At 37.2% G+C, this 18,309-nt stretch overlaps 1 protein-coding gene across 1 annotated transcript in view; it reads right to left on the bottom strand.

Annotated features, from left to right (window-relative positions):
- The window catches only part of MALRD1 (MAM and LDL receptor class A domain containing 1), a 603,405-nt gene that overhangs the window by 553,862 nt on the left and 31,234 nt on the right, over positions 1 to 18,309 (bottom strand). The window contains exons 6-8 of the mRNA XM_052651192.1: positions 13,099 to 13,200; positions 12,365 to 12,511; positions 8,075 to 8,241 (exon numbers count right to left, since the gene is read on the bottom strand). Of these exons, the coding sequence (XP_052507152.1) occupies positions 8,075 to 8,241; positions 12,365 to 12,511; positions 13,099 to 13,200 (416 nt within the window). The remainder of the gene's footprint in view (positions 1 to 8,074; positions 8,242 to 12,364; positions 12,512 to 13,098; positions 13,201 to 18,309) is intronic.

The raw sequence follows: 18,309 nt of genomic DNA, 5'->3' as shown, positions 1-18,309 counted from the left end.
ATTTTTTATTATAGAGAATAAGTTTGGAAGAAAAATTTGAATGGAATCTTGAGTAAAGTACTACAACTCCAAATATAAAATTCAAAGTATCAAATAGCTGTGAAAAGAAGAGAAGCAAAAAGCAAAGGAGAAAAGGAAAGATGTAAGCATCTGAATACAGAGTTCCAAAGAATAGCAAGAGGAGATAAGAAAGCCTTCCTCAGCGATTAATGCAAAGAAACAGAGGAAAACAACAGAATGGGAAAGACTAGAGATTTCTTCAAGAAAATTAGAGATACCAAGGGAACATTTCATGCAAAGATGGGCTCAATAAAGGACAGAAATGGTATGGACCTAACAGAAGCAGAAGGTATTAAGAAGAGGTGGCAAGAATACACAGAAGAACTGTACAAAAGGGATCTTCACGACCAATAATCATCATGATGTGATCACTCACCTAGAGCCAGACATCCTGGAATGTGAGGTGGGCCTTAGGAAGCATCACTATGAACAAATCTAGTGGAGGTGATGGAATTCCAGTTGAACTATTTCAAATCCTGAAAGATGATGCTGTGAAAGTGCTGCACTCAATATGCCAGCAAATTTGGAAAACTCAGCAGAGGCTACAGGACTGGAAAATTTCAGTTTTCATTCCAATTCCAAAGAAAGGGAATGCCAAAGAATGCTCAAACTACTGCACAATTGCACTCATCTCACATGCTAGTAAAGTAATGCTCAAAATCCCCTAAGCCAGGCTTCAGCAATATGTGAACCATGAACTTCCGATGTTCAAGCTGGTTTTAGAAAAGGCAGAGGAACCAGAGATCAAATTGCCAACATCCGCTGAATCATGGAAAAGGCAAGAGAGTTCCAGAAAAACATCTATTTCTGCTTTATGACTATGCCAAAGCCTTTGACTGTGTGGATCACAATCAACTGTGGAAAATTCTGAAAGAGATGGGAATACCAGACCACCTGACCTGCCTCTTGAGAAACCTATATGCAGGTCAGGAGGCAACAGTTAGAACTGGACATGGAACAACAGACTGGTTCCACATAGGAAAAGGAGTACGTCAAGGCTGTGTATTGTCACTCTGCTTATTTAACTTATATGCAGAGTACATCATGAGAAACGCTGGACTGGAAGAAACACAAGCTGGAGTCAAGATTGTTGGGAGAAATATCAATAACCTCAGATATGCAGATGACACCACCCTTATGGCAGAAAGTGAAGAGGAACTAAAATGCCTCTTGATGAAAGTGAAAGAAGAGAGTGAAAAAGTTGGCCTAAAGCTCAACATTCAGAAAATGAAGATCGTGGCATCTGGTCCCATCACTGATGGGAAATAGATGGGGAAACAGTGGAAAAGGTGTCAGACTTTATTTTTTTGGGCTCCAAAATCACTGCAGATGGTGATTGCAGCCACGAAATTAAAAGATGCTTACTCCTTGGAAGAAAAGTCATGACCAACCTAGATAGGATATTCAAAAGCAGAGACATTACTTTGCCAACAAAGGTCCATCTAGTCAAGGCTATGGTTTTTCCAGTGGTCATGTATGGATGTAAGAGTTGGACTGTGAAGAAAGCTGAGTGCTAAAGAATTGATGATTTTGAATTGTGGTGCTGGAGAAGATTCTTGAGAGTCCCTTGGACTGCAAGGAGATCCAACCAGTCCATTCTAAAGGAGATCAGCCCTCGGATTTCTTTGGAGGGAATGATGCTGAAGCTGAAACTCCAGTACTTGGGCCACCTCATGCGAGAGTTGACTCATTGGAAAAGACTGTGATTCTGGGAGGGATTGGGGGCGGGAGGAGAAGGGGACGACAGAGGATGAGATGGCTGGATGGCATCACGGACTCGATGGACATGAGTTTGAGTGAACTCCAGGAGTTGGTGATGGTCAAAGAGGTCTGGCGTGCTGCGATTCAGGGTGTTGCAAAGAGTCAGACACGACTGAGTGACTGAACTGAACTGAAACATCAATTAATAAGCCAGCTATTTAAACACTGATCCCACTGACATTACTACATTCTGCAATATTGCCTTGATTAAAGAAAAGAAAAAATGCAAGCAAATATTTAACATGAAAGTAAAAAAATGTTATCAGATATATTTTCTGCAAATCTCAAATATTTTTTCCTATGGAAGAAGTCATTCCAAGTTCCAAATCATACAGTTCTTTTCTGGAGATTATATATCTATTTTACTCTCCAGTCACTCAATCAAAGACCTTTCCATGTCTTCTAAAGCATCCTATGTCAGATGTCTCTATGATGGTCATTTTCCAGGTTGCAAAGTATATGCGAAACTATGTTACTATAAACTAGGAGGTCATATATTTGATAAAAGTTTATAAAGTACTCCATAATTTTGCCCATAGTATTGGACTTTATGATTTTGATTGTGCTTTCATGCTATAAAATAACCCTATTTTCCTTAGATTTAGTGATATATATAATCACTGTGGATGGTGACTGCAGCAAAGAAATCAGAAGACGATTGCTTCTGTCAGGAAAGCTATGACAAACCTAGACAATGTGTTGAAAAGCAGAGAAATTACTCTGCCAACAAACGTCCATATAGTCAAGGCTATGGCCTTCCCAGTGGTCATGTACGGTTGTGAGAGCTGGACCATAAAGATGGCAGAATGCCAAAGAATTGATGCCTTCGAGCTGTGGTGCTAGAAAAGACTCCTGAGAGTCCGTTGGACAGCAAGGAAATCAAACCAGTCAATCTTAAAGGAAATCAACCTGAATATTCATTGGAAGGCCTGATGCTAAAGCTGAAGCTTTGGTATTTTGGTCATCTGATGTGAACAGACAACTGATTAGAAAAGTCCCTGATGCTGGGAAAGATTGAAGGCAAAAGGAGAAGAGGGCATCAGAAGATGAGATGGCTGGATGGCATCACTAATGCCATGGACATGAACTTGGGCAAACTTCAGATGGTGAGGAGCAGGGGGGCCTGGAGTGCTGCAGTCCATGGGGTTGCAAAGAGTCGGACATGACTGAGCAACTGAACAATTAAATATATATATACACACACACACATATATATAGATAGATATGGAGAAGGAAATGGCAACCCACTCCAATATTCTTGCCTGGAGAATCCCGGGGACAGAGGAGCCTGGTGGGCAGCCATCTGTGGGGTCGCACAGAGTCGGACACGACTGAAGCAACTTAGGAGGAGGAGGAGGATAGATAGATATAGATAGATAGTGAAATACAGTGAAAATGCAGACAGTGGCATAAATGTCTCAGGTTAAACTCTGAGGCCATCTCTGTGACCTCCCATCTGTGAGATAGGAAACAGCACTGGAAGGTGACATCTAATTGTAATCCAGATGACACATGACATCCATCATTTTCAGACCCTTAAGAGCCTTTATCTCCTTACTTGGTTTCACTTATTTCATTCATATGCAAGATTTTCTAAATATGAATTTCTTTTTAGCTTTGTTCTTTGCCCTCTGTTATCTACTCCAATTTCTAGGTCTTAAATATTTCAGAGAAGATAGTCTAAACCCATTAAAATGTACTTCATTCTATTACTTATTTATATGAACATTTAAGACTTCCATAAGACAATGAAACATACATGGCGGACACATATTTTCAGCTGATAGTTTCCAGGTCACATCACAATGAAGTTATAAAGGGTTGAAAAATACAGCAAATTTTTATTTCAATAATTTCTTAAGCAACTTTAGTTATTTAGCACTGAGACACTATGTCCTCCACTGACGCTTTTATTGACACTACCAGGCAAGCTGCATTCACCACATCCCTTCACTTTCACTTTATGAGGGTAATGTACAGTTGTTTTGCTCTTTCTTCACAATGACTAATTGATTTTCCCCATTCTACCTGAAGAAGAATGCATTTACATTTTGTTCAGGAGGCTGAGCATAGTTCTTTCTAAACTTAACTTAGCATTTGAAAAATCATTTAATGGTATATTGTGTATGAAATCTAGACTTTTCTACCGCACTTTCCTATCTGACAACACAAGTAATACAAACAAAAAAAATTTACTCCAACTACATGATATCAGCTTTTATTTTATATTTGTCCATACTCTTACACTTAGCTAGTTACTTTCAACAGGTGTCAATGTAAAACACAAACCCTTAGGTCAGAAAAGCCTTCAAGTGATGTTCCAATGTTCTATTATCTTAAAATCAATCAATCAAAATTATGTAAATGTCTTTACTTCTCTAGACCAGCTTCCCAGGTGACAGAGTGGTAAAGAATATGCCTGCCAATGAAGGAGATGCAAGTGATGTGGGTTTCACCCCTGGGTCAGGAAGATCTCCTGGAGAAGGGAATGGCAACCCACTCCAGTATTCTTGCCTGGAGAATCCCCATGGACAGAGGAGCCTGATGGGCTACAGTCCATGGGGTCGCAAAGAGTCAGACACGGCTGAGTAACTGAGCACACACCTAGGACTTAGCAACTGGACAACAACAACAGCAAAACTCCCCAGACCAGGCTTAATAATGCCGTTTTACCTCTCAAGAAAAATATTTATGATCGGATCTCTTAGAGCTCTCTGCTTCTCCCCCCCTCTTCCAGTGGGGGGGAGGGGGGCGGACATCAGATATCAAATTCAAGTTTTTTTTTTTTAAACTACTTTGATTGCATGTGGTGATAGGTCCATGTACTTTAGCAAAAGCTCTCCTTCAAGGAAAGCTTATTATAGCTTTAAAACTTGTATCAAACAAGAAAAGATATTTTTCTAAGGCATTTTCTTTCCTTTCTCAACTACAGGTTCCTCCTATTTATTTGCCAGTGGGAATTTTAAAAGTATATAAAAGTCACCACAAGCTGGGAACCCATACTATCCTTGGCTCACTGACATGGCAACTTTCCTGAGGATAAAAGATAGGCTGTTGCTATGATTATTATCTTATAGATGATGGGCAGAAACTTAATCCTAGAACAGTTAGATGGTACATACACTGGAGCTGACTTTCAAAGTTTCAACTTTTTATCTAACAACTTTCCTTTCACCTATTTTTTATTTCTCAAGCTCTAAAGTACTCCAAAAAATAAAATTGTGCTTAACATTCCCCCTGGATATCTCTTGGTTCACCTGCACACGTTATCATAAGGATTGTTTTTGTTATTCTATCCACAGATTATGTTAATGATCATTTTCGTCAAGAGCTAATTTTTTAAATGATAGGTTTGAAGTCCTTTTTAACTTTGTGACACAACATCAAGTTGTAATTTAAATGTACTGTGATGCAGATTTTGCACTAGTGACTGATGTGTGGCATGTAGCGAGCACAGTGAATAGTGTCAGAAAAGACTGGACAGTTCCTTGCAGAATACTGGTGAACTCATGGATCAAGTATCAGTCAACACTGCCTAAGATGTACCTCCAGTTGTTTCTGATTAATACGCTGGATGAGTTCTCCACGGTTAACTTCTTCTTATAAGGTGGGAGACAGAATCTTGAGAAGTCTATTATTATTATATGACATAGTATTTGAAACCACTTTATTCGCACTTTTTTCTTGTACAGTCCCAAAGCCAGAGGAATGGTACTGCTCACTTCCAATAATTCATATCTCCATATACACATACTGAAACATAATCTACCACTGATGTTCAGGATATTAAAATAACCCTTAGTATTAGAAGATAAAAACCACAAATTTCTACTTAAACTTAGGATAATAATTCATTCAACATTTAATGAATATTAATCACCCACCTTTGGAAAAGCAGTATTGTAACATCATACTTTTTAAAATGCATCTTTAACTATAATATAAGCTCAACAAAATTTCAGAATTTTCTTTTTACTATGCCTTTGTTAAAGGAGGATTTGGAAATTACAGAAAGTTTCAAAGTACATGAAAGTTCACTGGACTTGGTTTACATGACACAGCTGATAGTAACTAAAAGATACTTGAAGCTTGAATGCTATAACATATAAAGTTAAACCTATTTTTGTTTGTAAAAATTTTCCAATTATCTGAAAAGTTTGGAGCCCTACAGAAAGGGCAGGGAGGTGTTTCAGCCCCTCCACCCACCTCAGTTCAGTTCAGTTGTTCAGTCATGTCCGACTCTTTGCCACCCCATGAATCTCAGCACGCCAGGCCTCCCTGTCCATCACCAACTCCCGGAGTTCACTCAGACTCACGTCTGTCGGGTCAGTGATGCCATCCAGCCATCTCATCTTCTGTTGTCCCCTTCTCCTCCTGCCCCCAATCCCTCCCAGCATCAGAGTCTTTTCCAATGAGTCAACTCTTCTCATGAGGTGGCCAGAGTACTGGAGTTTCAGCTTTAGCATCGTTCCTTCCAAAGAAATCCCATACCGCGTCAAATTGAATGAAATATATCAAATAGATTCTAGGGCAGTGCACTGCCAAATACTACTGAAAAAAAAATGTAATGAAAATATAGTAAAATGCTACAAATTGTGTCTCATCCATGTAACAAAGGAAAATGTATTAGGCCATCTAATGAGAGTATTCAGCTTTAGAAGTCTGTGAAGGTCCTGGAAAAGAGAAGTAGAAGAAAAAAAAAAAACTGGATATGATGAGAACGACACAAAAAGAAAAAGGGACAGGTGAAATGATAGAACTCAGGAGAAAAAGAATGCCTTTTCGATGTTCAAGTATCTTGGTAACAAGAAGTTTGATACTTGAGGATCAACTATGAAGTCACTTCACACTTCTAGAGCCTATTATACAGGATGAAGTACAGAAAGAGAAAGATAAATATCATATATTGATGTGTATATATATGGAATCTAGAAAGATAGTAATGATGAACCTATCTGTGGGGCAGCAACGGAGAGGCAGTCATAGAAAACGGGCTTGTGGACACAGAGGGAAGAGGGTGGCCCAAATGGAGAGAGTAGCCCTGAAACACTTACATTATATGTGTAAAATTAGATAGCCAGTGGAAAGTTGCTGTATAACACATGGAGCTCAGATCTGGTGCTCTGTGACAACCTAGAGGGGTGGGATGGAGTGGAGGGTAGGAGGGAGGTTCAGGAGGGAGAGGACATATGTATGCCTATGGCAGACTCATGTTGATATATGGCAGAAACCAACACAATATTGTGAAGCAATTTTTCTCCAATTAAAAATAATGAATTTTTAAAATAGAACAAAAGAAAATGCTTCTGAAAGATGGTTAGTGGCACCTGATAAGTACAAGTGATAAACTTTTGTTGAAGAATGAATCTGACTGATGTCACACAGAAGTTTCAACTCAATTTACCCAAAGCCATTTGAGCAAAAGGAAACTTGATTGGAGGCTTTTACCGTCCTTTTCCAGTGTCAGAATTCCTGCAATTATTGTCAAATGTCTCCCATTTCTGCAGTGACTGCTGTTTACCCCTACAATTTCTTTATTCCTACCTGTAAATAAATTTTCCACAATAGAAATTCTCAGAGAATTTGTATGCGTAGAGAATTGTTTTCAGTTAAAGTTAGTTTTTGGTTTTTTTTTACTCACTAGCATTACCACTAAAACGTTCTCTCTGCCCAACGCACTATTTTTTTTCCAGTTATATGACTCATTTGGCTTATTTAATCAGCAATTACCAATCTTTTAAAACTGAATCTACTGTAACAGAACAAGTAATTTACTTCCATCATATTTATAGCTTTAAGGTTATAGAGAATAAAAGTCCAGAGTAGATCACATCAACATTTCAGTGTAGAGTTAATAATATAGAATCCCCAATACATTATGACACCATAGTTTCTTTTAATATATTTTCATGAATTTTAAAAATCTTATGAAGTTTTTACAAACTACCACCATGACTTTTGTACTTGACAATATCTCTTAAACTAATTTCTTAGTACATTTTTTAAAGGTATACCAAATAAACACGGTCCTGTTGTATAGCACAGGAAACTACATTCAATATCTTTTACTAAAACATAATGGAAAAGAAAAACATAAACTCCCCCTCAGAGAAAAAAAATAAAAGTATATCAAATAAAGGCAAGTTAAAAAATACCTGCAGTCTACACATAACTAAGAAATAGAAATACAAATTGCCAAGAATAGAAATTTAATTTATTAATGAATTTGAAAGTAATACAAGTTTCTTCTCACCTTATCATTAGACAGTCCTACTCTGAGAACACTGTTTTCCATAGAGTAATAGAATTGAAGATGGCAGCTCCTGCCCAGGCAGTGACACACGGAGCTATTCAGATAAGCCCTGCTGTCTAAATGGTTAAGAGTAGAAGCTTGCTTAGCCCCTACCCATAGACAGTAACCTGAAAAATAAAGGGGGGAAAAGCAATTTAGAAAAAAACTCAGCTGTTTCTGTTTGAACAAAATTATCATATTTCTGGAATTTTCAAAATCAAGTTTAAAACACAAGTATTTTATTTAAAAGAATAGGATTTTTTTAATGACATCAACTACAAATTATAGATTTTCATTTCCATATTTTCTTACTCTTTTTTTGATGTGGACCATTTTTTAAGTCTTTATTGAATTTGTTCCAATATTGTTTTCCGCTTTGGTTTTTTCAGCCATGAGACATATGGGATCTTAGCTGCCTGACCAGGGGTAGAACCCTCACCCCCTGCATTGGAAGATAAAGTCTTAACCACTGGACCACCAGAGAAGTCTGCCATATTTGATTTCTAAAATGCATTGTAATCTCATCCTAATTCCTGAAATCAAAGTTTTATACTATCCTTAATATGAATGTTCTTATAAAAAGAAATCTATTGATATAAAAATCTCTGTGCCACCAAATGATCATTTAAATGTCACAATGCAATCTTTCTTTAATCAAAAATTCCTCATCTTTCCTCCCAGAATTATTTTCCCTTTTGGTTATTTTTTCTATTCTTCACAGGAAAACCTTCATAATTTAAGGGAATGTAATTTAAACTGCCTCTTTCTGACCAAACTATGTTGAAGTACCAGATACTTACGATCCCACAAATTACATGGATGGGTTTTATAGTCCATAAAAATACTGTCAATCAATTTTTCCCATCTGATTCTTAAAATTAATTTGGATTTGTTTTAATTCAGTAATACATATAATATAGAAATACAAAGCTATTTCTATATTTTTATAACTTTAATTCCAAAAATAAGCTTTTTCAAATGCTCTATTTCCTTGTAAGATAGCAAATATTCCTACAGCTTCAAAAAAAAAAAAACTATGAACTTAATGAAGCTCTGATTGACTTTAATCAAAATAGTACAGTAAACTAATACTCTGCCTCTGACCTATACATGAGGAAATGATAAATGACATAAAAATACAGTTTTATAAAAGCAGAGAAAGAATAAGCACAAGAGAAAACATCTCAAAAGATAAGGAAGAACAGATATGATTAACAGAGCTGAAACCATAGAACTCTCAGACTTGAGACCAGACAGGCTGTAGTGGCGAGAATTTCAACTACTTCAAATGCTGCACAGTCCTGGATGAACAGAGCCTAATTCTCTCAATGAAGTTAGAGACTGGGGCTGGGAACCTTGCTTATAAACTGAGATGGGATATATGCCTACCCTCATTGCTGTGGCTAGGGCTAAGTGACAGAATGTTGAAAACATATGAGACCCTGAAACAGGACTGTTACTCACATAAGGTTCTGGGTTGCTGAGTAATACCACAATAAAACAGCTGAACAAGAAGGCAAGAACAAAGAAAAAGAGCCTGCAAATTTTCCTGTTTCTGGACCACTATGTAAGGAGCTTGGGAGTTGCTACTCCCATCCACTCAGCAAGAAAATATATGAACTGAAAATCAACAACTCCTCTTATACCCCTAAGAAAATTGAGGTCAGGGTACAAACCACTGGGCAGGAATTGGTGAGACAAGCAGATATAGAGAATCAACAAATTTCAAGACCAGAATCCCAAGAACACAAACTTCTGTGGGAATCAGTACTGGGGTGGAGAAATCTAGACTGTAATGGATGAACTGCTAGAGGCTCAGTGTGAATGCACTTGAGAGCTGAAAACTTCAGACAGTCCCATCTTAGGGAGGACCCCATTCTGTTTTACCTCCAGGAGCCCTACCAGATTCTCACAGTAAGAGTTAGAGCAAAATCCCTTTTTGCCTACAGCTAGGGAGAAGAAGAGAAGGCAACAGCAACCCACTCTAGTACTCTTGCCTGGAAAATTCCATGGATGGAGGAGCCTGGTGGGCTGCAGTCCATGGGAGTTGGACACGACTGAGCGACTTCACTTTCAATTTTCACTGTCATGCATTGGAGAAGGAAATGGCAACCCACTCCAGTGTTCTTGCCTGGAGAACCCCAGGGATGGGGGAGCCTGGTGGGTTGCCGTCTATGGGGTCGCACAGAGTTGGACACGACTGAAGCAACTTAGCAGCAGCAGCAGGGGAACAGATGGTTACATGGCACCACTGACTCAATGGACATGAGTTTGAGCAAGCTCCGGGAGATGGTGAAGGACAAGGAAGCCTGGCGTGCTGCCGTCCATGGGGTTGCAAACAGTCAGACATGACTGAGCAACTGAACAACAACAACAACTAGGGGAAAAAGAGGGCTGCCAAGGTGGCTCAGTGGGTAAAGAACCTGCCTGCAAACGTGGAAGACTCTGGAGGTATAGGTTCAATTCCTGGGTTGGGAAGATCCCCTGAAAGAGGGCACGGCAACCCACTCCAGTATTCTTGCCTAGAGAATCCTGTGGACAGAGGAGCCGGGTGGGCTACAGTCCATAGGTCACAGAGAGTCAGACAGGACTGAAGCAGCTGAGCACAGCACAGAGGAAAAGGAAAGAAATCATTTTGAAATATACCTGGCCTCTCCTGTTATTCTTAACAAGACTTTCACTCAAAACAAACTATTTACCACCACCACCACATAACTGACTGCAGTTGAGATCAGGGAGAAGTGAAGTATCAAATCCATCAGGTTCTAACCTTCCACATGAAGTGAGGCAAATATCCAGACCCAGTCCCCTCTGGCATTCCTGTCTCACCTGATGTAAGGGAGAAGGATTTGTGAAGGTTTTAGAGCAAAGGTACCATTCCTCTCATAGACTGAGATTGACTCATGGGACTATAGGATGCTTCCCTTCCTCTCACAAGTTATCACCACATCAAAAGTGGTCTTGTAAAATAACAAGGGCATGTTATCAAAGGAACAGCAGGCCTCAGACCTTATTTCAGAAGACATCTCTAGGGAAACCCAAAGACAACAGTGGCACGAAAACAAAAATATCAGATACAAATTTCACCTCAGACATTAAAAGCTATGGCCATCAGTAAACAGAGCCTAATCTGTAGCTGGAAAAATATAAAAACCTCATATTAAACACCTATTTATCTTAATTCCAATATGCTTGGCTTTCACAAAAAAAATTACAAGGCATACTAAAAGGCAAAAAAGTTTGAAGAGAAAGAAAAAGCATCAGTACTAGGCCCATAAATGGCAGGGATGTTATAATAAGACTGTAAATTTTTTAAAATTAGGATTAATAAGTTAAGAGTTCTAACAGAAAAAGTAGAAAACATGCAAAAAGGATAATATAGGCAGAGAGTTTAGAATGTTAGGAATAAAAAACACTAGAACAGAAATGAAGAATGCCTTCAAAGAACTCATTAATAGACTGACTCAACTGAGGAATGAATCTGAGCTTAAGAATACATTAGTAGGATCTTCCAAAACTGAAAAGCAAACAGTGGAAAAGAAAGGAGCAATTCTTTAATTCTATCTAAGAACTCTGGGAAAACTAAAAAGATGCAACATATGCATAATGGGAGCATGAGAAGAAGAGAAGAAGAGAGACAGGAAGAAAACCAGTATTTGAAGTAATAATGACTGAGAATTTTCCCCCAAGTCAATGTCAGACAGACACCAAAGTGCAGATCCTAGAAGCTCAGGAAACACCAAGTAGGATAAATGTCCAAGAAACAATACCTAAGCAAATTATTATATTAAAAACTGCAGACAATCAAAGACAAGCAAAAATTTTGAAATACTCCAGACTTGCTTTGTAAGAAATGCTAAAAGGCATTCTTCAGAGAGAAAAAAAATGACGCAGGTCAGAAACTCTGATCTACATAAAGAAAGGAATAGCATTAGAGAAGGAATAAATGAATGTAAAACAAAACATTTTATTTTCAGCTTGCTTAGCTGATCAAAAAATAAATTCGTTCACAACAGGAATAGTCTTAATGTATTTGCTAAATAAGTGAAATGAATGATATCAATAATATGAGAGAATTGAGGGAAGAATTAGGAGCATTTTATTATAATAAGTTCCTTGCACTACCCATGAAAAGTATAGAGTTATTTGAAAAAAATCATAGCTTAGTTGTAAATACATTTCTATGATTCTAGATCAAACACTAAAAAAAGTAAAAATGGAAGTATAGTTGATATGATTTTTATTTGCTACCTTCATCATCACTGCTCTGATCTTGTTGAGGTGTATATTCTAACACAGGAATTTCTCTTGCTTTTGTGCGCATCCAGGAAGTTTGCCCAGCAGTTGGTTCTGATACCCAGTCACACATGTCAAATGCAAATCCACAGGCTTGACACACTGAGGAGAGGAGAAAAAGATGTTGGCAGACTATCACAGTCTACTGGAGTGGCTGCTTAACAATGGTTATAGTTGCAATCAAGGCTAAGCATATATATACATACAAATACACTAATTCATACCAATAAGCCTTAGAGTGAACTCTTCTTTTTAAAAGTTCTTAATTTGATCCAGACAGGCATCCTCCCAAATGAGAACCATTACCACACTTCCACTGTGTTTTTTTTTTTTTTTCATAAGAAATACCAGACTTTACCTACTTTATGGAATTCAGTTAGCTTAACTCATTTACTATTCATAATCACATTAAAATTTTAAAGAAGATACATTGTATTTAATTCCATGATTTTTAGAGCAACTATTTTTCAAAACATTACCTTAACTTGATATATTTACTATCTTTCACTTTTTTAATAAACCACACACTTCCAATTACAATCCAGCTAAAACCCCAGTGATACTCCTGGTAAAACGAGGACACAGATGACACAGAGCCTGTCGAGTGAGTACCCCTACTAGTGGTTTGATATTTCTGTGGGGGTCCGAGTCTCATGGATGGCAGGCCAGCATCTCATTTTTGCACTTACACCTCAATCCTTCATCTGTAGAATCAAATCTGCAGAGACTTCTATCTGGATGGCATAGTTCCTTCTCAGTATTCGATGCCTCTTGACATGGCAAAATGTCATCTGTTAAATGTAAAGATTGGCAAAAAGTGAGATGTGGTATCACTAGAAAGGATCATGGAATTCTCAAAAGGTTAACCTTTGTTCTACAGAGAGTGCTGAACCCAACTCTCCTCTATGGCAGCATCACACTATTATATAGACAGAGAAACAGATTCAGGAAGAGAAGAGAAGAGAGAATAAAATGACCATGTCAGTACTTCTAGATTTCAATCAGATCTCTGTGGTGATTGCTAAGACTCCAAGCCAAATCATCTAGGTCTCCAGTGAAGTAGGTTACATGCTTTAATGTGGAAACAAAGAGCCTATCATTAGGCTGATAACTGTACATGTATCAAATACAACATATGGTAACCTCTTTACCTGGGTCCGCCCTGGATTTACTTTCCCTGCAGATCTTTCAAATGGAGCCTATTTCCTCCCACTCCCCCGACTGCCATAGTCCTTGCAACACAGGAGTTCAAGATGGTGGAATTGTCCTTTTATCCCCTGCTTCCATAGATAATTCTCACTCAGCACAAAAAGAGGCAAGAATATACAGTGAAGAAAATACAGACTTTTCAACAAGTAGTGCTGGGAAAGCTAGATAGCTACATGTAAAAGAATGAAATTAGAACATTCTCTAATATCATAGACAAAAATAAACTCAAAATAGATTAAAGACCTGAATGTAAGACCAGAGCCAATAAAACTCCTAGAAGAAACATAGGCAGAACACTGACATAAATCACAGAAATGATCCATCTTCTAAAGTAACGGAAGTAAAAGCAAAAATAAACAAATGGGACGTAATTAAACTTTTAATTAATTAACCTTTTCTGCAAAAGAGACCATGGGAATGGGAAAAGAACATTTGCAAATGATTACTGATAAGGGGTTAATTTCCAAAATATATAAATAACAACACAACTCAACATCAAAAAACCAAACAAATAAACAAATGACCAGGTTAAAAAACAGGCAAAAGAAATGAATAGACACTTCTTTCAAAGGGGAAATGCAGATGACCAACAGGTCATGAAAAGATGCTCAGCGTCACTAATCGTCAGGGAAATCCAAATCAAAACCACAATTAGATATCACCATAAACTAGTCAGAATGACTGCCGTCAGCAAGAACATGGATAACAAATGTTGGCAAGGATGTGGTGAGAGGGGAACACTCGTACACTTTTGGTGGGAATGGAAACTGATGCAGCCACTGTGTAAAGCAGTATGGAGATTTGTCACCTTCCTAAATATTTGACTTTTAAATCTTTTGACATCAAATGATATCCCTCTCTGCCTGTGCCAGCTTGTCACCATCATCTATGGACACTGGTGCACCACCAGAACATGTTAAAGCTAAATCAAGTAGTGAGTCAGATCTTGGTTCCTCTGCTCAAGATCATCACACGGGCTTCTGTCCTACAAGAAGTAGATATAAAATTCCTTTGCATGATCCTCACACAAACCAGGCTTACTTTTGCCTCAGGACTTCTACATTTACACATTGCTTCCTTCCAATATACACATGGCTGGTTCCTTCAACTTATTTTCTGAGCAAAAAAAATACACACACACACACACACACACACACATTCTCCATGTGACCATGCATGATCTATTTAAAACTTTAAAACTCTACTTAAAACTTCATTTCCCCCTTACCTGGGCACTCTCATCTCAATTTTCTGCTGTTTTATTGTGTCCATACATAGCACATGTCATCACTTGACATAAAATATATTTTTCTGTTCACTTGTTTAATTTCATTCACTGTCTGATTAAAATATAAATTCCATGAACTCAGGGATTACTTTTTTTTTTTCTGCTTCTCACATGCATCTAGAAAAATTCTTGATATAATATAGATGTTCAATATGTACTTGTTTAATGAATGGATAAATAAATGACCTAAGACCTATTCAATGAAATCTTCTAAAATAGTGTAAACGCTATATAAATTGTTTGTATTTTTATTGGAAATAAAATTGAACCAATTGGTTATGAAAACGATTTATGCATGACATCCTTAATCTGGTTTCTCATAATGGAAGCTAACAAATGATGAATATGCAAAGTTTCTTGAACATAAGATTAGAGGAAAATAAAACTGTATATGCAATTAAGGGAGTGTGGGCAATAAATGAAGCGAAGATTGCACAATAACAATTACCGTGAAACAATTAAAACAGTAATTTTTGTAGATTCATATGAGAGCTACAAATCTTCTACCCCTAGAACTCTGTAATTAAATATTTGCCATAGTTCAATTAGATGTTGTATATTATCTCTAATTTTTCACTATTTGTACAAAACAATACCCACAAAAGTGCTATAAACAAAAATAGCAAAACAGTCAAGAACAAATTGCATGGAATTAAAAAAAAAATTTTTGATGTGGATCATTTTTAAAGTCTTTGTTGAATTTGTTACAGCATTGCTTCTGTTATTTATATTTTGGTTTTTTGGCCACGAGGCAGGTGGGATCTTAGCTCCCGACCAGGGATCAAGCATGCACCCCCTACAGGAGAAGGCAAAGTCGCAACCACTGGACCACCAGAGAATTCTCATGCATGGAATTTAAAATGCAGCTTGTATCAGTTGGTATTAAATATCTTTCACCATTGTTAGCCACTTTTACTACCTTTAGTCTCCCGAATGGAATTCGCAACCACAACAACAATGGCATGGGGGAGGGGTGCAATAAATTGTCAATCAATTAATCTTCCGAACAGCTTTTTGTTTTAGTATATTCTATTTCAGAGCTCAAAGCTATTTAAAGATGTCATCTATATTTATATTCATATTCAATTTTCTCCCTCTCCATCCTCTCTCCCTTTAATTCTTATAATGTGCCACAATCCAGCTGTAGAAAATTATCTTTGACATTTTAAAATTCTCCATCAATGATGTACAATCAGCAGGATGAAGCTTTGTCAACAATTTCAAAGTCTCTATACCAATGAAGCCACCTGTGCAAAGCCTGCCATAAATCTTATCTTGTACAAACAGGTTACATGAAATTGACCAGACTCCCTCAGATGGTAGAAAATGAAGTCCAAGCCTCAAAGCTACTGCTGCAAAAGTTATAATTGACATCTACTTTTGACTCCAGGGGTTTTTGACAATTTCTTTATCAGTTTTCTTAAATCAGTAATGAATTTCAATGAATAGTCATTAGATATTAAAAGGTAGCTAGAAATAAGATAAAAAGGTAACTAGTTAAATAATGCTTAGTTAACTGGATAATATATAAGCATTATTCAGGTTTTCATCAAGAGATAACTTGTGTACTTGGAATGTTTATAAAGGAGAATAAGGCAAAATCCTGGCAAGCCAACCTAAAAATATTCACAGAATATTCACAATATTCTGATTGTGAGCTATATCATGTAATCTTTATAAAAATACATAGTGAGTAATTTGTTCAAGAATCAATGTTATTTAAGAATCAATGATTAAGCATATTCTTATTTAGTCACAAACACTGATTTTTCAGTCACAAACACTGATCTTTTTTCATATTTGCTATTTTGGTAAAGCCTAAACAGATCTTCCTTATAATAAACACACAGTGAATACCCCTGTCTTGGGAAGGGCAGTGGTTAGATACTATTTGAAATCATGGAAGTAATCTAAAATACTTTTTTAATGTTATAAAAAGAATTTAGTTTTATTTTCCAACTTGAAAACCTTCAGAAACCATGATAATACCTATATCTATCACTTTTCTAGAGTTGTTTATACTTCTATAATAAAAAATAGAAATAGTTTTTTTTTTCCCTAAAGATAATAGTATACATAATAATCTACGTGGTGAAATAAAATACAAGAACAAGAAAAAATCTATCTGGGGGATTTCTCATGATCAGAATTCTCCCAAATGTAAAAAGTTACTATTTCTTTTTAACTTAAAAAAATTTAACAATAAAATTATACATTTCTGGTATTTATTTCTGTATATTCTGACAACCATAGAGCCATGGTCTGAAAATCCATCAATATTTCATTTAGTCAGTCAGGGCTGTCCCTAGTTGCTCTGATAGGCTGAACTGTACCCACCACCACCAATTCATATGCTCAAGTCCAAACACTTAGTAGCTCAGAATGTGACCATATTTGGAGATAGGGTCTATAAAGAGGTAATTAAGGTAAAGTGTGGTCATATTGGTGGGCTCTAGTCCAATATGATTGGTGTCCTTATAAGAAGAGGCATTTAGGACATGGACACACAGAGAAAGACGACTATATGAAGACCAAGGAGAAGACAGTCATCCACAAACAGGGAAAAAAAAAAATGCAAGAAAAAAAAAAAAAAACTTGGTGACCCCTCGATGTTGGATTTCCAGCCTTCTGAATCATGAGAAATGAAATTTCTGTTGCTTTAAGCCATCTGTTTGTGCATTCTTAGTCTTTTCAGTCGCGTCTGACTGTGTGACCCTATGGACCGTAGCCCACCAGGTTCTTCCGTCCATTGGATTCTCCAGGCAAGAATACTGGAATGGGTTGTCATACTCTCCTCCAGGGAATTTTCCTGACCCAGCGATCAAACCTGTGTCTCCTATGTCTCCTGCATTGGCAGGCAGGTTCTTTACCACTAGCACCACCTTAAGCCATCCAGTCTGTAATAACTTTTTTTAAACTACTGCCTTAGAAAATATGCACTGCCCCTGGGGTAATTAAGGCAGGTATCTAGTGGCCCAAAGTATGAAAGCCTAAATAGATGGCTGTCGATTTGAAAAATACACTGTAAGGCGAGCTGGTTTACTGTCTCTAGGAATTGGCTCACTCTGGAAGAGACAGACCCTCTGTGATCAGCAAGGCACCAGGTATCAAAGCATCAAAACAGAGAAAATAAAAACACAGTAATAGAATTGTTCCCTTGTCTCACAAGAAAAAAAAAATCAGAACAAATTTTTAAAAGCACACTAGTTTGAAGAATAAAATAGAGAAGTCTTGTCAGGAAACCTATATATCTTAAACAGAACCATTTCTATAAATCAAAATGACCACCAAAAGACTTATTACAGCATTCACTTTCAAGTGGACTCATTTCCAAATGCTATATATCTGCTGTAAAATGACAGAAAACACAATGTTTCCACTAAACCATGGCAAATATTTGCCT

The sequence above is a fragment of the Budorcas taxicolor genome, chromosome 13 (genome assembly GCF_023091745.1).
Source record: "Budorcas taxicolor isolate Tak-1 chromosome 13, Takin1.1, whole genome shotgun sequence".
In the NCBI taxonomy this organism is placed as follows: domain Eukaryota; kingdom Metazoa; phylum Chordata; class Mammalia; order Artiodactyla; family Bovidae; genus Budorcas; species Budorcas taxicolor.
This window is presented reverse-complemented; position numbering and strand designations above follow the sequence as displayed.